At 47.0% G+C, this 20,419-nt stretch overlaps 1 protein-coding gene across 1 annotated transcript in view; it reads right to left on the bottom strand.

Moving 5' to 3' along the window:
• F13A1 (coagulation factor XIII A chain) overlaps positions 1 to 5,611 on the bottom strand; it is a 518,463-nt gene extending 512,852 nt beyond the window's left edge. Inside the window, exons 1-2 of the mRNA XM_086965028.1 lie at positions 5,482 to 5,611; positions 2,594 to 2,754 (exon numbers count right to left, since the gene is read on the bottom strand). Coding sequence (XP_086821154.1) covers positions 2,594 to 2,753 — 160 coding nt within the window. The 5' untranslated portion in view covers position 2,754; positions 5,482 to 5,611. The remainder of the gene's footprint in view (positions 1 to 2,593; positions 2,755 to 5,481) is intronic.
• Positions 5,612 to 20,419: the final 14,808 nt, after the last annotated feature.

Here is a 20,419-nt window from a genome sequence, read left to right as displayed (position 1 = left end):
TGATTAAGCACACCCGTAGGAAATGGCACAGGATGTACTCCCAGCTGTCCTCGCGCTGATGCAATGGTATGTTAACCCTTCTTACACCATTTGTATCTCTTGAAAACATTTGTGGCATCCGCCGTGCTAGTATAATCGCTATTTTTAGAGAATGAATTGCATATTGTTGCAAAAGAGAGAATGCGGTTTTCACAGCTGTTAAAATGCAGAGGCAAGCAAAAAAACGCCTTTTAAAAGAAATGTCCCAACACTTCTGCGCAATTTACACATTTCCCCTCCCTTGAGCTCACGCATCATTCCTTCAATGGAGTTTAGTTCTTCTTACTTGTGCGCTGGACATTACATAGCGCCACTGTCCCTTACTGTGCGCTAGCTTTATTTAGGAAGCAACTGAGAATGCTTTCTTCTCCGACAGTGCAGACTCGAGATCGACGTTCTTCTTGTGAACGTCAAAGGCACCCATCTGCACACCAGTGGGTTGGCTTGGTATCCACAGCGAGGCTCGAGATTCCACACCACACGCGCGCTTCTGCGAGCTGCCTCGAGGCTGCATTTTATGAGGTGAAACATTCTTAGCTTTAAAGGGCACATGATGAAGGAATCACACAACTCTGCATATTGTTGCAGCCACGCACACTATCTAACTAAAGACCCATCCTTTATCTTGGTATGGAGAATGTGTGGCGCTTTCAACTACATTTTGAGATGCTTCAATAAATATGCTTAAAAATAAAAAAGAATATAAGGCACAAAAATAATTTAGATGGGGGGGGGGGGAGACAAGATTGCGAGATATGAGAAGCGCCATATCCTCTTTAAAGCAATGACCGTGTAACAGTCGTGTTATTTATCTCTCTAAAAGGGTGTTAAAGTCAGAGCCTTATATCTCAAGAGACCCTCCTCTAAGGAAATAGGGCAGACAAAAAATATCAACATAGGTGGGTAAACAATGAACACACCCTATCAGGGTCTGAGGGAGCCCTTATTTATAAATTTTTATATAGCGCTAGCTAGACCGGTAGGTATCAGAGCGCTTTACATACACAAAGGAAAAGAAAAATTGCATAACATCGCAGGGCATGAGGGTGTATAAAGATATAAGCATAGACATAATACTTATGATAACCACCATCCTTGAAGGTCAAAGTGAGGGGGGAGTCTATTAGGTTATTGATGCCTAGGTTGGTTGACTTGGCCGGTAAAGTATTGGTTGAGGAGAAGGAGTTTCAGGTCCTTTTTGAAGCAAGAGACAGCTGGAATGTCAATTTTAGGAGAACCCCTGGCAGACCAGAGCACAGTAACCCTGTAGCAGGGAACACACAGCAACCAGCAGGTGGCAGATATGTAATGAGCCACCCAATAGCAGCAGAGAGAAACCAAAGAAAAACATACAAATAAGATAGCAAAAGCACCAAAAGGTCCTTCATTTGGGTCAGCATCATGGAGGTCAAACAGCAGCAACAGCATGGTTTCATTGCTTGTAAAAACGATGGGACCTATTTACGAGTCGGTTTGCGTCGTGTTTGCACCACACAACATGGTGCATGCATGACGCAAACATTAAGTGAGATTTATGAAGCCGTGCAAGGCCACTTTGCGTGGCTAAGAGGGGCTAAATAAATCTGGAATAAAGCAATGAGCGTGAATTGCTATGTTGCTATACTCTGGACAAGGGAGGGATGATTTTTGACGCATTACTGGAATTTCCAGAAATAGAAAACCTAGGAATTCGCCAAAAAGATATGCATTCCCAGGAGAGGCATAACAAGAAGTATCTTTATTTCTCCTCGTTATAACCTTTTTGTCATTCTGCAGCACACACTGAAAGAGGACTATGCCTCCAGAGTTTTTTGTGCAGGAAGGCCTTTCTGCACACAAACAATCCTGCCTGCAAGACAGGCACCATTGCACCATGGTTCAAGGATGCCTGTGTTGGCGCTAGGCTGCCAAAAGGGCGCCAGTGGAGGGGAAAAGGCAGGACTGCACCGTATTGCCATAAATGCTGTTCTTTCCTGTCCTTTCCTTGTCACGCAGTCCAGCTCAGCAAGATGACTTCATTCTATTACCCCCACCAGGGCACTCCAACTTTACAACTCAACATTAACTCAATAACTGCCACAAACCATCTACCTCCTCAGCAAGGCATTTCCACTTTACAGTACCTGCAATTGATTTATCACTTATCTACCCCAACATACAAGCACTCATAAACCGGATACTACTACCCAACTGCACTTCACGTCCACCCAGCACCACGCTACTGTCCTACATAAAGGCGTTGTCACCTACAGCTACTTCTCTGCCCCAACTCAATTTTTGGCTAACACAGATGTGTATTTTATGTATACCTTCATTTGTGCATGTTCATATTTTCACTTGCGCAAGTGAAGACATTGCTTTCTAACTATTCTCCAAGGCCACTGACAAGGAGGTGCCAGGGCAAAGCTGCTGACCAGCTTTTGTTTCTCTTAGAAAAACGAGATGGTAGATCCATAACTTCAGAGGAATTGTACAAATTGGTATTTTCCAAATTATAAACAGAATCTGGAGAATTGTGATCTGTCTGGCACTGCACATGTTGCATGCTCCCCACCTTTCATGTTGACACCTCTCGGCATGAAGCCAAAGACCTCCATGGTGGGGACCTCATCCTCGTCTTCGTTCGAGACATTGGGGGGTATGGCTCTGCGCCCTATGTCAGCTGGAGGTTTCTTCTCCTTTGGAGGGTTTGCGGGGCTCGGTTCTGCAGACATACTAAAAGCAATGATGATAGAGTAAAAACTGAGCTGTTATCACTTGGAATACAAAGAAAATCACAATACAAGATGCATTCACATAACCAATACCCACAACTTTACAATCCTGAGCTTTCATTTAGGAAATCACTGCGCCCTGGGAATCGTAGTATTGTTTCAGACCAACTTCACCAACTGAACTAATACACATGAAAACAATAATTTGTAAAAGTAAAGTCCGGCACGTGATAACTTTTGTCCTGGTACCATGGAGACATCCCGCAATCACAACTATAACAAGACACATTAGTAATATCTAATGCAGCACTGCTTGAAGGTATGTATTTGAATTATTTGGCACAGTGGAGGTGAGTGATCAGACAGAATGTCTGAAAATGCATCGGGTCCGTGTTGGACTCCTGTGGAAGGGGTCGGATGTGTTTAGGTTTGAGTGTGTCCAGGAAGGCATCTTAGAAAATTGAGGCATGGACCTGCTACCGAGGATGTTTGACATAGCTTTCTCCCAGATCTCCTCCAGCATTAATGAAGGGACTGTATGTTTCTGATGTTTTCTGGCCTTTTGGGATTGGAGGATTGGAAGATTGTTAGCTATCTCAGTAGCAAAGGCAGTCCATTGGTTTATCTTGCTGGTGATGTGGGTGTGGTGTCAGATTTTGTTATTGTTATCTTTATATTTTCATTTAACTACTGTTGCTGAAAGTGTTCTTTGTTTGAGGTTGCATCAAAAAAAGAAGTGGTTTGTGTGGGAAATGCTTCTATTGGTTACATGTGGGTATTGCATTTAACGTGGTCAGATGAGTTAGTGGCACTGTGATGGCATTTGTCTAGTCTTGTGTTCGCCTTAACTCATTAGTTCAATCTTGAAGTAGTTATAAGTATAAATTCAACCAAATAAAGTATACCCTTGTTAACAAGGATTTGCAAAAAGAAGACCCTGGACTTAAAAAACTAGTGTCCATTTGTCTTCTGGTTTCCCTGAAAAAGTGGCATTTGCAGATATCTCATGTCAAGTGTATGTAATTCACTCAGGTTTGATTTCTTCCTTGCCTTCAGGTATTTGTGGTCCTCGGTTTACGGTAAAGAGCCTTTACACCGCGGTCAAAACACTGCGGTGCCATTACGACGTGTCCTCTACAACGCAAGTCCTTACCACGACTTGCGCTGGAGGGCGCTCTAGACTAAGGAATAGTAGATTTACTATTCCAACACCTTCCCTACTGTACGTAGGCTGGAGTTGGAATAGTAAATCTTACTATTCCCAAGTCCAGCACCCTACAGCGCAAGTCGTGGTAACGACTTGCGTTGTAAAAGATGCGTTGTGATGTACCGTGATCTTTTGGATTGCGTTGTAACATCATACAACCTCGGTTTACAAAGGGAATATGAAAAACTACAGTAGGTATCAATCATGCCTGACACAAGACAACTTGAGAGCTCCCGGTTCATAAGTCAGAGGGATACAAAGCATGGAGTCGATGAAGCGCCACCAGCGAATAAATAAATATTTTAGTTCCGATTCTCAAAGCTTTTTGCAGGCCTTAAATTAAAAAAGTCTTAAAAGTCATGTCTGCAGGCCTACATTACACATTGTATACGATCATGTGTGTGCATAATGTATGTGAGCAATGATTGTGAACGAGTAAATTCAACTTGCTTTTGGAAAATTGGGTGTGGTCACATGAGTGTGAGTAGAGGGGTGTCGCGTGCGACACGACAGTTGGGTAAATACATTGCCAATTTGCCTCCAACCCACAAGCCATTAGTCACGATCAACTCATACATACCCTTATGCATATAGCGCGTGCACACACACACACACAGGCGCGCGCGCATCAATTAGAAAAATGAGTGTAAGATGAACACCAAAAACATTTGTCTGAATCATTAGGGAATGTTCATAAATAACCGAATCAATCATAATGGGCACGCATTTAATGTATGCATTTCATAGTTTACATGCCTCAGAGCTCTTTAATCTCCGGATTTCATGCATTGGTAGATCATTCAGAGCAGATTTCCTGTTTGCATTTAGCACTTGTAGTCCTGAATAGATGATGCTTTCAACCGCACTACAAGTACCAGAATGTAAATAAAAGACATCTGGCTGACTGGATGCACAGCTCACTCAGTGGTTTAGTCAGTTTAAGGCCTGTTCTCCATAGCTTTGTGAATAGGCCCTTTTGGCTTTCATTTGTGAGGGTCAGAAAGGAGTCTTGTGTATTTTCACAGAGTGCTTGCACGCCTCTTACTCAAATTACCTTAGGTGTGCATAACCAGTCTCTGAAAAACAGCAGCATTCCCTTTCATGCATTTCAGTGGAATTTAAAATATTCGACTTAAAAAAGTATATGTTTTCCTGCTGTCCTCAAGATGGTATTTAATACAGTCCAAGCCCATCCCTTTAATCAGACAGAGAGATCATGTCTTTAATTCATCAAACGAAGAGAGGGATCTTTTGCACAAGTGTAGGGCACAGAAGCCAGGGCAGAACTGTTCACCTGGCTTTTAATTAGCCACGAAAGGAACTCTCAATTAACTGGAAAAAAAGGTTATTTGAAAAACAGAACGATAGCGGCGTTTAGCTATTTACACCACAGTTAGCACGAGACGTGTGTACCCTGGTGTCAGTAGCCTTGCAAAATATTATTTGCATGCTTCTATATGTACATATTGGTTTGCACTTGCTATAAAAAGTAATTATCAGAAAAATAAGTAATATCTGTACCTTTCTCCACTCAAAGGGTGCCTCGAAGCCCTCCTTTCTTCTCAGATGCTGTCCACGCCTCGAGTTTGGGAGCTCTGTGGCAGATGTGGTCAGCCTCACGACTGAAGTTGCTTGTTTGACTCCACCCCGCTCCAATTAACTCCAGTTGGTTTCCCTCCTTGTCACTTCCCCCAGCCCTGCTGAGTAATGAATGGCAGCTGGATTTGGCTGAAAGACTTCTATGTTGTCACAAACAAGAGTTAACCCTTTCTTTCCCATACGCCACCCTTTTATTTATATTAATTTACCAACCTTCATTTCACGTCTTCGAATGTATGCAAGCTTGTTCTGCTCACCTTCTAGTACTTTTATTGCTGAAATAGAATTGTGCGGATAATTTCCACAAAGTCTCGAGATGTTTTGTGCATGAATAGCAATAAATAGTGTGCTAAGCTCGTAGACAATGTTCAAAATATATCTCAGTACACGATGACTGACATTTATTTGACCAAACAGGAATCCTTCAAATTCTAAAAACAGATATTTAAAGTGCCAAACATTGTAAAATAAGTGTTTTGGGGCTTTACTAGTGACGTTTAACATGAACCTGCTTGGCAACAAGGAGATGAGAAATTTCAAAAACACAAGCAAACTCAACAAGAATTTGCATGGTAACATAATAAAATTGTACAGAAAAAAAAGCTGTCAACTAAACATCACAGGCTTAAAACATGCCATCAAAATTAAGAAAATATTAAAAACGTAGAAGTGAGCGCCTATCTTGGAACGCTGTTTTGTGTAGTGCATGCAAAGTGTGATAAAAATCTACCCTTAAAGGCATATGGGCCTTGACAATTTTTATTCAGAATAAACAAAGCAGCCTATTGACTTTGATGTAACTTTTCATATTAAATGCATCAGAACATCATGGCTTATGTAACTTTTCCCAGAGAACCACTGAGGCCTACATCCTTTATCTGCGGGTTCTTACAATACCCAGTTCAGGCCTACTGTATTGAGCATACCCTTACCCACATGGCAACCATTAGGCACACGTCATTAAACCACAAAGTATAATATTACAGTTAAAAAAAATACGCAGTGTTAACAAGGATTATCACAGTGCACATTTTTTACCCCCAGGGTTTCTCAGGTGAGGTAACCCACACCAAATCTCATGCCTAAAAAGGTAATCTATGAAATGCCATTTAATGAAATGCCTGTCTACGGATTTTTGCACACTCTAGCCCAGGGGTCTCCAAACCGGTCCTGGAGGGCCGTATCCATGCCAGATTTTTGGGATATCCCCATTGAGATACATGTAGTAATTAAAAAAATCTGGCATGGATACGGCCCTCCAGGACCGGTTTGGAGACCCCTGCTCTAGCCTTTAAGGTCTATTGTCTCTAACATAGGCTTTTCACAATAAACAAGTTAGGCCTATTGTCTTTGTCCTAACATTTCATAACAAACAGATACACTTTGATAATAGGCATGTCACTGTAAGACACTCATGTCTGCTGTAATGGAGGCACAGGTAGTTACTATATACCAACTTCATCTGGACGCCACCCCCTACCTCTAGGGGAGCCTTGATGAGAGCACTGAGACAGATATCAACACCCCAACTGCAAGCCCACATTTCTGAAAATGCTCTCTGTACCCTATTTTTGTGCCAGTAGCTCATTTCAACATATACGTCCAGCACACTGGATGCTCTCCTGAAATATTTAGAAAAACACAACTGCTTTCTCTGCAACCAGCAGGCTTGGAAGTCCAATTTTACATGCTTGGAATTTTCCACGGATGTGGTTATGGCCATAGATTGTGCAAATATTCAAATGGCTCTCTCAAAGTCAACTGAACAAGTGTACCACAACCACAAGATATCACACTTATTCTTCGCAAAGAGACCCCTGTGCTTATTAAATACTTACATAATTATTTTGTCTTGTATTAAAAGCACTGTAGAGAGAATTGTGATAATCCACAGTGGTTTTTCAAATACGGTTTTAGATTTTTGGGGGCAAAGGTCCTTCGTTAGCAGAAAGAGCATGCAATTTTTGTAAAGTGTATAATTTCTGCCTTCTGGTTTTTTTTATTAATGCTCCTCTACAGGTGTTTTTATGGCTTAAATCTTTTCTTTGTATTTTTAGCAAAAAAAAAGAAACAATAGGCACCACCTACAGCCATTGGCCGGTGGGAATAATATCACATTAGATGAAGATAAAGAGGAATAGGTCAGTAAATAGTTATAAAAGTGAAGAGAGAAGAAAGTAGAGAGAGAACCACAACAGCCAGTAGAAGCGATTGGTCAGGGGATTTAAGAGTGCCGCATCTACGCTCTATGCCTGTCGCAGTGGGTTGTGTCATGCAGTCGTGAAGGCGCCCCAGTGAGTCGGAGAACGTGCAGGTATCTTGGGCAGGTAAGTTCATTGAATTCCAGCGCTTGGATATTCTATAGTGGAGCCCCATGTCTTATAGAAGCGGGCGGTGTGTATGAAATGCCTGCCATCAATTTCTCCATGCCTCCTACTTCCCACAACTTATGTGGCCAGCCAGTCTAGTTGGAACCCCTTCAGTCCCTCACCTAGAAAGTAGCACCTGTTTGGAAGCACCCAAGGCCAAGGTGATGTCCCCTCCCCCCAGCATGATTTAAGAGGGTAAGTTGAAGAGTTTGGGAGCCCCAAAAGTATGTATCTCGGGAATCTGAGTATGTCTGTACTATAGGTGGCACTTATGTCAGACAATAAAGTTTTCCAGAAGTGTTGTATCATCTGGCAGTGCCACAGTACATGTGTACGTGTGCCCTCCTGGCCGCAATGGCGCCAGCACTGTGTGCCCTCTCTGGGCTTCCAACATGACACCCTAACTGGGGTATAGTACCATTAGTGTGCTATTTAGAGGAACATTTATTTCCTGGCTGTACTGCAAGAGGAGGTCCTGTGTACAATGTCCTGCCACTCCTTGGGGGAAAATGTGCATTCACTCTCCGACTCCCATCTACGCTGTGCTGGGTATTTGGCTATTGTGCAGGTGCAAACAGGAAGGAGCATATGTACGAGTGCAAGCGTTTGTCCAAATGGCGGCTCATAAAACACTTCTCAAATGTAGTTAGCGAATGTGCCGCAAGGCAAGGTATTGCCAGTAGGCCTCTCTGGGTAGGCCATAGCCAGAGCAGAGCTGGGTGAAGTCCGTGATCCCATCAACATCAAAGAGGTCTCCAAGCTGCTTGCAGTTGGCTTCCTGCCATTTGATGTAACCATCGCCCTCTCTGGCTGGGGGAATTCAGGATGACCTATAAAGGGAGTCAGGGGAGAGGTGCAGTGGAAAGGCGTCAGGCTCTTGTACTTTGTCCCACACACTCAGCATGGTCCTGAGAACCAGAGAGATGTAGACCCTGACCGGTTGATGCTTTTTAAATAACTAGTGCACCTTCCAGATGTGGTTGCCCACGACTTCCCAATCGATGAAACACCAATGTTTCTCCGAAGTAAGCCTGTACCATTCAACCATGTAGGGCAGCTGGGCAGCCTGAATGTATCTTTCCAGGGGCGGAACCCCCAGACCTCCTTCTTCCTGCTTCAGGTATGTCGAGGGACGATGTAGAGGGAAAATTAAATACATAATTCATTTTCCCTCGGCATTGTCCCTCAAAATCCCGCCCCCGCTCTACTGCTGTTACCTGCACGGACCGCTACTACAGTGGAGAAGTGTGGCTCAATGGTTAGAGCGGCAGACCCTGATGCAGAGGTCTAGCCTGGGACCAGGGTTCAATTCCCCGCCTCGGCGGGTCTTGGGCTCAAAATTCCACAGACCTGATAATTCTCGCCTCGTGCCTATTCCAATCATGGAGTCCCACTCTGCAACTCTGGGCAATAGCTTGCTTAATCTCCAGAACGGCCCCCACAATGCTAAGGATGCCTGGCCTCCAACTTGGGGGTGCCCAGGAGTGGACGCCTCACAGTGAAAGCCAGGATGGGTTCCACAGCGGTATTCGTACAAGCGCCTTGAGACCCTTGCGGGTGAGTAGTGTGCTATACAAGTATCAATATACATTTACATTTACTACTGGTGTGAGGTTCAAATTCAGGCATGAATCACATGAACTCAAGTAACTGGTTTATAATAGCTTAGTCATAACAGTACACTTAGGGGCAGATTTACAAGCCCCTTGCACCACTTTTGCGTCGCTTTTTACATGGGAAAGGTGACGCAAAAGTGGCACAACGAGCTTGTAAATTTGCCCCTTAGAACATATCTGAATTGCTATATATGTCCACTTTCCAGTTAAGTCGACAGTGTGTTGATCTGGGGTCAGCTAGAGGGCCATCTTCCGGACAACAGATTATTGAGCAGAAACAGAAATCTGTGAATGGAAATTATTAAAATAAAAGGTTAGAAAAGGGTAAAATTAAAAAGGTTAAGAGTATGAGAATAAAAATTAGATATAGTTGCTTGCATACGTGTCTTGGGGGTCCCCCATATACTGAACAAATTGGAAAGGACCAAGCAGTTAATAACTGTCAAAAAAATACCCAGACTAGGATGTAATTTAAAAGTAAAAATTGTGTCAACTTAAAAAAGAACAAATACATTGAACAATATTGCACCAATCAATATATGCACACATTTGGATTTTTTTCAGCTTGTGTGATCATTTGAGTGCTGAGCATTTCTTTCTTGTTCTTAAATATGAGCTATAAAAATAAATATAGCAATAATGCCACAGTATGGCAGTGTTTGGAATATCGCCTATGTTTATAATGAACATTAACCAAATTTGTACATATGCGGAATATTGACTAAGCTGTGTATGTTTAGTTACGTTGATTGATTTAGAAATATTTCGAAGATATACGGCTAGGAACCTTTATGTTTTTTACCAATTCCAATGCAGTCATTTGGATTGGTAGGAATATAGGTGGGCAGTGACGGGCTATCTTGACAAGTCCGCGTGGATACATGCGTAGAGGTGGTACTTTAGTCAGTGTTCTTCTTGATTTGGGGGGCTGCCAATCTTTACTATTCCTTTGAATAGTGTGTAGAGGATCATGCCCTCTCTCCAGATGAAGTGCGCCTACCTAACCCTTGGACTCCCACAGTGAGACTCTAGAATGTAATTGTACTATGCAATTTACTTGATTATTAATGAGTGCCGCTCGCAGCAGTTTCTCTGTGGGTCTGACTCTGCTCTAGTTTGCACAAACCTGGACTTTTTAAATTGGGATTGCCGCCGCCTTTGGGAGTCGCGCTGCAGGACTGCGAGGACCAGCAGCCCGAGCGCAAGATCATCGACGGCAGCTGGAACTCTTCCTGCCCACTTTTGCCCGCACCACTTAACTGCTCGCTGCCCCCGCTTCGTGGGTGCTGCTCGCAGCAGTTTCTCTGTGGGTCTGACTCTGCTCTCGTTTGCACAAACCTGGACTTTTTAAATTGGGATTGCCGCTGCCTCTGGGAGTCACGCTGCGGGACTGCAAGGACCAGGAGCCCGAGCGCAAGATCATCGACGGCAGCTGGGACTCTTCCCGCCCATTCCTGCCCGCACCACTTCACTGCTCACGGCCCCCGCTTTGCGGGGGCCGCTCGTAGCAGTTTTTCAGTGGGTCTGACTCTGCTCTAGTTTGCACAAACCTGGACTTTTTAAATTGGGATTGCCGCCGCCTTTGGGAGTCGTGCTGCGGGACTGCAAGGACCAGCAGCCTGAGCGCAAGATCATCGACGGCAGCTGGGACTCTTCCCGCCCACTCCTACCCATACCACTTAACTGCTTGCGGCCCCCGCTTCGTGGGTGCCGCTCGCAGCAGTTTCTCTGTGGGTCTGACTCTGCTCTAGTTTGCACAAACCTGTACTTTTTAAATTGGGATTGCCGCCGCCTTTGGGAGTCGCGCTGCGGGACTGCAAGGACCAGGAGCCCGAGCGCAAGATCATCGACGGCAGCTGGGACTCTTCCCGCCCATTCCTGCCCGCACCACTTCACTGCTCGCGGCCCCCGCTTTGCGGGGGTTGCTCGCAGCAGTTTTTCAGTGGGTCTGACTCTGCTCTAGTTTGCACAAACCTGGACTTTTTAAATTGGGATTGCCGCCGCCTTTGGGAGTCGTGCTGCGGGACTGCAAGGACCAGCAGCCTGAGAGCAAGATCATCGATGGCAGCTGGGACTCTTCCCGCCCACTCCTACCCATACCACTTAACTGTTTGCGGCCCCCGCTACGCGGGGGCCGCTCGCAGCAGTTTCTCTGTGGGTCTGACTCTGCTCTAGTTTGCACAAACCTGGACTTTTTAAATTGGGATTGCCGCCGCCTTTGGGAGTCGCGCTGCGGGACTGCGAGGACCAGCAGCCTGAGTGCAAGATCATCGCCGGCAGCTGGGACTCTTCCTGCCCACTCCTGCTTGTATTTAGTCACACCTACTTTCGCGTATCGCGGGACGCGCGCGGGCAAAGCCCGGGCCAAGGCAGGCCCGTTTTAGCCCGTTCTAGACCGAGAAAGACCGGTCCGGACCCTTCCTCTTTCACCTGCCTCAGGAAAACTGTGTACACCTTGATAAAATAGTTGGCACTGTTCAGAGGCCTATATAATAACATGTCTGCACGTGAGAGCAGGAGTAAAGCTACAACAACAGGGATGCTCTTAACTGGTACTTTGGACAATTTTATAACAAGAGCTAACTCCGTAATAGATCAAGGAATAATCCTAATGGAACGTCGGGTGTCACAAGATTTAGCCATGGCTAAAAGATCTTCCATGGGTCATTTCGCGACAGCTCGCACACCTGATCATACCACAAGAGCTAATTCCATTGAAGTACAAGCACTTATGCATAGCCCTCCGAGCTCCCATGAACAGCCCCACTCTCTATCTACGACGGATCCACAATTACCAGCAGTATAAGAAGCTGCCTCAGTTTTAGTAAGGGCAAGCTCGCCAGAGATACTAAACACTAGGCAATTACGGGAGAGACGCGAGGGTGCAATACCAAAGAGGAAGCGGGCTAATTCCACTGTCACTGGAGGTAGAAAATCCAAAGTAGCTAAAGGATTAGGAAAGAGCGACATATCCACCAAGCAAAAGGGGGATAACGTCCGGAACACCCCGATCAGGCATGCCCTCCCGTCTCCGGATATACTGAGTCAAGACTCAGTCTCCGGAGGTGGTGTAAATACAGCAGGCAGAATCGAGGTGGAAGACGACCCCTTGATTGAAAAACTAGGGGCTCTGTTAAAATCCTCCCTTGAACCCCTGGAAATTAGACTATTAAGCATTGAGAAACAGCTTTCCCAGTTGGAATTGACTACTAGGGGCTTGTCAGACATCATGAAGGCAAAGACGTCATACTCGGATATTGCTCAGCTAAGCATTGCACCCGATGTACAAGTAATTAATAAATCTCCGTCCCCTGTCCGGCAATCCAATTTAAATATTCCCAATGCACCAATGATAAAACCCCCAGTGGAACCATCTAGACCCACTCATCCTTCTGGTAGAGGAACCCTAACACCTAAAGCCCACCAAAAGGAGTCTGGAGGGGTTCTGCCAGTTGAGACACTTCAAGGGGGCCTTAGTATTAATTTACCACCAGAAACTAGTCCATATCTGGTTGTATTGACCGGAGTCCCAGAACTAAGTAACCCCACTCAGGAATCTTTTATGTCCCTGAAGAATTAAGTGACACATTGGCTCAATATAAATTGTCCGTTACCCCCACACATTACGAGTGAAATACTGATGGTACGTAAAACTGCATGGGTGGGAAACAGTCCAAAAACTATCCCAGGTGACTGCGTGTTGGTAAACTTTAGGGACCCATTCACGGTGGATTACATTTGCACTTGGAGAAATCAAAATATTAGGCCATCGATAGAACCCCGACCACTTTCATATTTCTATCCATTGACTAACCTACCTGACCATGGAGGCGATTGGACACGGGTTAGGCACCACGCTCAGGGTAGGATGGAAAATGGAGGGTATGGTCTATTTAACGACTGGAGAGATATACCTACCCAAAACAGGTTTAGCAGTCTAGAAATGGTGGACTGACTACAGTCGCCCAAATAAAATACATCAAGTAATGAAGAGGGGCGAGGAAATCAATATCCCCTAAAGATGTATAACTCAACAGAGAAAACCAATTTAGTGGGTAACATTGGTCAGGGTACTCAAAATACATACATTGTAATAGGTGAAGGGGCTTAGAGGTGTGACCCTAACACCCATGAGTACACTGTAGGTACCCCTCGTAACCCGATGCCTTTACTTTTAGTTGCTGACCGAGAACAAGTTATGTTAGACCAACAACAGGATCCAGGAGATCGCCTGGATTCTATATTGCGTGGCAGTAGCTTAGCTGCCTCCATAAGGGATGAGGCCCCAAGTAAGATCATAGATAAGGGCGACATACTTACCTTTCTATTCTGGAACCTAGCGGGACTTTCTAATAGGTTTAAGGACCCAGCGTTCTTGCCCTTCATAGACAATTTTACCATTATTTGCCTCCAGGAGTGTTGGGAGCGGGATGTTATCCCACATCAATGGTTTTTGAACCTTTCATACTCCTGCTAAGCTGTCAAGGAGGGGCAGAAACTCAGGGGGTCTTTGTCCCTATATATCAAATACTGCAAACACCACTGTTAGAACTGGCTATTTCTGGTAGGCTAAGGCTGACGCCAAAGTCAGGCAGAAACCACAATTCTAGTCAGGGCAAGGAAGTCACACGCCAAGATAACCCCTGCTCACCCCCTTGGTAGCTTGGCACGAGCAGTAAGGCTAAACTCGGAGGCAATGTGTAAAGCATTTGCGCCAGCGCACAACAGCAACAACATCCTAGGCACACCACAAAAGGGACTCCACACAAGGTTATTATAAAATAACTTTTGTATTGTCAAAACACATATCAGATAAAAATCACACATGTACATTGTGCCAACTGGCACGGGCAACATTCATAAGGGATTATTTACAAGACAGGGCCACATGGGCCACTGTCAGATTCAGATATAGCACTTTTAGAATAAGGAATAATAAACATAAAATGGTAATCAAAAAGATCACAACCAGTATCCACTGGTAACAGGAACCAGGAACTTACTAGGACCACGTATACTAAAAATAACAACCACCTAAGAATAAAATACATTTAGGGGTATACACAAGAACACATTACCCATGATGCATGAAACACATTCAGAGGAGTGATAAAGAGAAACACATGATGCCTAAAACATTCAGAGGTGTTGAGAATAAAGCACATGATGCAATAAAATACATTCAGGGGTGCAGCACAAGAAGACACATGATGCCTAAAACATTCAGAGGTGCAGCGCATGGAAAGAAAGACACATGATGCCTAAAAACATTCAGAGGTGCCAGAACAACACAATAGCGCAAAAACACACAGTAGGCAGTTACTATTAAAAACATAGAAATCAGATTGCGCATAACTTACATAAGCCACCACCTGTGGCAGTCCCTAGGCCAACTGGCCTTGTTGGGGCTAAGATGCCCTGAGTCTCAATGTCAGGGTGCGCTGCCATGCAGCGCCAGTCTCAAGAAAAGAAAGCCTAAACGTAGCAGCTGGCACTAAGTGCTGCGCAGCTGTGAAGGCCTGGCACTACTGTGCCCTCTCTGTCCCACACAGGACTATCTCCTGAAATTGTGCCTAAACGGTGCAGCTGCCCACTAATTGCTGGGCAGCTGAGAGAAAACTGCGACAGGGCTCTCACTAGCCCTTAGGAAACAAAACTGCGCTCACTGTTGGAGCCACACAGGCTCTTACACCACACCACGCAAAACGTTGGAGCCCCACAGGCTCTTAAAACACGTGTTTCCCCCAAGAGCCTCGCTGGGCTCTAAACATCACGTGGGCGGTGAGCCCTTCTGGACTCTAAGCCCACCATGTGGGCAGGGAGCCTCTCAGGGCTCAACGAATATGCCCCATGAGCCTCTCTGGGCTCGCAAAAACTCTCATGCGGTCGGGCAGCCTCTCGAGGGCTCTAAACACAATGCCCCCTGAGCCTCCTAGGCTCTCAAAATGATTGTGGCGCCCTGGGCCCCTTGGGGCCTTCCAAACAAATATGCCCCACGAGCCTTGTTGGGCTCTCAGACGTTGGGGCGACCCGCTGCCAATCGGAGCCGCCCTGACTCTGTGCCTCCATCGGCACCCTCAGAGGCTGCACGGAGCCCCCCAGCCCTTCTTACTCACCGGGCTCTGGTGCGGGGCTCCTCCGGGCGGCGGCTCACTCTCGCCGGCAGCGGTAGGGGCAGGCACCGACCATGTGCCTCGCGCCCCCTCCGCTCTTCTCACTCGGGGCTCCCTCAGCACACGGGAGCCCCAGCAGCCATTCCTCGGCACGCCTTCCTCGGCGCAGCAGCTCCGGTCTCCCTCTCCTCACGGGAGACCGGACGGGCATACCATGGCTTCCCCCCGGCCGGGGGAGGCGAGATCGACGTCCTCCTCTCTTTCCCGGGGCTCCCTCCAGATCACAGGAGCCCCGGGCGGCCATTCTCGCTATCACCCTCTTCTCCTCCAGCACTCCACGAGCGCTGGGCCAATCCCAGCGCGGCCTTCGGGACGAGCCTCCCGCTGACGTGCAGCTTCCTCGGCCCTGCAGCCAATCGGAGAGCGGCTATCGGGGACAGGCCTACAGCAATGGCCAATCAGAGCGCGGTCCTACCGAGGGACGGCCAATCAGGTCGTGGCCTCTTCGTGGCTTCGTCTTGGCCCCAGAGAGGTTCTCTCAATTAAAAATTAAGCGAGGTGGGCACTCGTAATTAACCAAATAAGTACGGGCAAGAAATCTCAGCGCTTCCAGCGCTATAAGCGAACTAAAGCGCTCCTAAGCGCTAGAAAGTCCAGAAAGAGCGCCCTCAAGCGCGAGCAAAAGGAAAAAGGATTTTGAAGGAAAATGCAGCTTCTCCATGCTGCCAATGGTCCCAGAGCGTACAAGGGGCAAAGCAAAGTCCCCCACTCAGCCCAGCAAGGCAGAGGGATCCCCCAGGAGTCCAGGAAAGTCCATCAGAGGCCCAGGGACTGGGCAGGGCCCAGGGATTCCCCTGAGCCCCAGCAGCAGCATGCCCCTGTCAGATTCAAGTTAGAAACAAGAACAAATTGGAAGGGGACACAGCCCCTTCTTATACACAGAAAAGTCTTTGAAGTCTTTGTGTAGGCAGTGTGAGAACCAGCTAGAACTGGCTATAGGGAAGTCTTGTCATTATCAGGGACAAAGGTGACAGTCGCCCAGCGGGAGGTGGAGCCAGCTTTGTAGTCAGGCAGGCGCAGCCCTTCACTATCAGGTGCCATCTCCTCCCACTTCCCTGGCAGCAGATGCTGCCTTTCATCCATGGGCTGACTCAGACAACCTCCTGGGCTCTCCAGCCCCTGTCACCCTCAAACCAGACAGTCAATCCACAAGCAGGCCCAGGCACTCCTGGACCAGGCTCACCAGCCAATCACACGCCAGACACAAATTACACAAATATACCAACTTCTAAAAGTGGCACTTCTAGACTAGACACACTCATGCCGCATATACCATTTCGCAGCATTCAGTCTCACGAGTTCTCTCATACCAAACTCGCCCCTGCACTCCCCACACATCAGGAACTACCATGGGCATGCATATTCCCCATTCATTCCTATGGGAGGGCAGGTCACTCCCACACATACACAGAGAGCTCAAGCACCTTACACTGTACAACAGTGGAAAAGTGCGCAGAGGCCTAAAATCACCACCACCAGGTTCCAGAAACAGGCTAGGAAGAAGCAAAAAAGTCTCGGGGTGAACCTGCCCAAAGGGCCGGGTCCAACACAACCCCCTTCCAGCCAAAACGCAGGGTAGACCAATCACTCCACTGATGGGCTTCCTTGCTTTGGGCGACAAAACACGGACACGGGCCCGCACGGCAGGGACACCCTCCGGTTTTTCGCCACTCTGAACCTACATGGTCTCCTCAAAACAAGAACTCTCTGACACAACTAGGATACCCCACTGGTACTCCCTAGTCATCCACAGCCAAGACCATCCAAATATCACAGGTCCTGACCAATCCACAGAGCGGGGGGCAGTAACCCCTGGCACACATTAGTCATTCTCCACTCTTCCTCAGTGTAGCTACAACTACCACTGATCCAACAACCTAGGGTCCACACCCCCAGGCTGACCAGAGGTCATGGGCAAGAATGCCCCCCCCCCCCCTACCTCTACTTCTGGGTTTCCGCACCCTCACAGAGAAGCACTCACTAGAACACAATTCTCCTACCAGCTCAGGACCTCACTCCATCACTGGTCTACCACCTGGAAACTATTTCACTCCTGAGGTACAAAGCACACAGCACAGTCCCTCTTCAAGCAGGTGGGGGGACACAGCACACAGCAAAGTCCCCTTTCCACTACCTTAGTGAAAACAACAAACTGCAGGTGAGCCCCAGAACAAACAGCAAGGGCAGCCCCCTCAGTCTCTTTAGCTGATCCACTTTGGCAGAGATTCCTCTTGACCTAGAAGTTTCCTAATCTCCCAACCTAAGATCTAAACCCTCAGGTTGCACCGGGGTCAGAAGTAAGGACACCGTCCCTCTGCACCCCCTTCCAGTTCCATGACTACAGGCCCAGTATGTCTCAGGCTAGACAGAGCACACGCCAGCGGCGTATCAGCGACACACTCTCCGCCAGTACTCCCTATCACAGGGTAATTCTCAGTATGTCCCAGGCTTGACAGAGCACACACCAGCGGCGTATCAGTGACACACTTTCCTTCAGTACTCCTTCCAGGTCAGGCCACAACCCCAACCTGGCTTTCCCCCCTCCTCGGGGAACGACCTCCAGAGGCCCCACAAATGGTCAAGCACTCTAGACGGTGAAATGCTCAGCGAGCCAGGACTTCTGCACCCTCCACTTAGGAGCGGTACTGCCCAACACTAGGACCGCCGGAGTTCTGGTTACAGATACTCCCCGTCCTCTAGACACAGGAGGATCCTCCTCAAATGACCTATGTACAGCTTAGGCCCCTGACCTGGCGCTCCCTTAGGGAACCCTCCAGGCCCTGAGATAGGGTTTCAGGCCAACGTGGGACACACCGTCCCACACTCACTCCGCCTCCACTGAGACAGGGCGTGAGCCCCTACACCCCTACCATACTACTGGGACCTAGCTGGGTTACACATGAACCTCTTCCCCTTCACAGGATCATCAGATACACAAGCCACTTCTTTTAGAATCACTCCCTAATGCCTCTTCAAGACATCTAGCACACCGCCAGACATCCACCTTCTTGTCCAGTGCCTCTGCAGGACCTCCTGCACACCACCAGAGGTACACTTCACGTGCAAGCTCCTTAAAAAAAAACTCACACCAACTCCTCCAGTTCAAGACACCACTCATCCACACACTCCCCCTCCAGACTGCTGAGACAGTTCCTCACTGCCCCTGACTCTCAACCTGTCACCCTCTTACTGAGCACCAGGCACCATACTCTGGGAACTGGGAATGGGACTTCACACACTGGACACATTTAAGCTGCCACCACTGGATCCTACCACACTGGGGAATCCAGACACACACACTACACTCGGGGAACAACCACCCTCCTGAGCTAGCCATTTCTCCTCCACACCCCTTCTCTCTCCTATCTACCCACACACACACATGGGGACAGGAACAGGGATTGGGCACTGGACCCAGCAAGGGATTCCTAAGCTATGTGAACCTCCCCCTCTACTGGCGTCCCGCCCTGTCACTTTCTCTCATCTGCCACTAAACATAAAGCCCAGGAACACATTTGAAAATGACACTCTTGAGGAAAAACAAAAATCAAAAACAATAATCCCAAACATGTAACTATCTAAAAAAAATTGCAGAGTTTTGTAATGTAGCCAGTTGTCGCTGTGGCACTGCGCAAACACAAGTCCAAATCCGCACCGCTGACCAACAATGTTAGAACTGGCTATTTCTGGTAGGCAAAGGCTGACGCCAAAGCCAGGCAGAAACCACCATTCTAGTCAGGGCAAGGAAGTCACACGCCAAGATAACCCCTGCTCACCCCCTTGGTAGCTTGGCACGAGCAGTAAGGCTAAACTCGGAGGAAATGTGTAAAGCATTTGCGCCAGCGGACAACAGCAACAACATCCTAGGTACACCACAAAAGGGACTCTACACAAGGTTATTATAAAATAACTTTTATATTGTCAAAACACATATCAGATAAAAATCACACATGTACATTGTGCCAACTGGCACGGGCAACATTCATAAGGGATTATTTACAAGACAGGGCCACATGGGCCACTGTCAGATTCAGATATAGCACTTTTAGAATAAGGAATAATAAACATAAAATGGTAATCAAAAAGATCACAACCAGTATCCACTGGTAACAGGAACCAGGAACTTACTAGGACCACCTGTACTAAAAAGACCAACCACCTAAGAATAAAATACATTTAGGGGTATACACAAGAACACATTACCCATGATGCATGAAACACATTCAGAGGAGTAATAAAGAGAAACACATGATGCCTAAAACATTCAGAGGTGTTGAGAATAAAGCACATGATGCAATAAAATACATTCAGGGGTGCAGCGCAAGAAGACACATGATGCCTAAAACATTCAGAGGTGCAGCGCATGGAAAGAAAGACACATGATGCCTAAAAACATTCAGAGGTGCCAGAACAACACAATAGCGCAAAAACACACAGTAGGCAATCACTATTAAAAACATAGAAATCACATTGCGCATAACTTACATAAGCCACCACATGTGGCAGTCCCTAGGCCGACTGGCCTTGTTGGGGCTAAGACGCCCTGAGTCTCAATGTCAGGGTGCGCTGCCATGCAGCGCCAGTCTCAAGAAAAGAAAGCCTAAACGTAGCAGCTGGCACTAAGTGCTGCGCAGCTGTGAAGGCCTGGCACCACTGTGCCCTCTCTGTCCCACACAGGGACTCTCTCCTGAAATTGCGCCTA

Source organism: Lissotriton vulgaris, chromosome 4_1 (assembly GCF_964263255.1).
Source record: "Lissotriton vulgaris chromosome 4_1, aLisVul1.2, whole genome shotgun sequence".
NCBI classification, from domain to species: domain Eukaryota; kingdom Metazoa; phylum Chordata; class Amphibia; order Caudata; family Salamandridae; genus Lissotriton; species Lissotriton vulgaris.
The sequence above is the reverse complement of the archived record's forward strand: the minus strand, read 5'-3'. Positions and strand labels throughout refer to the sequence as shown.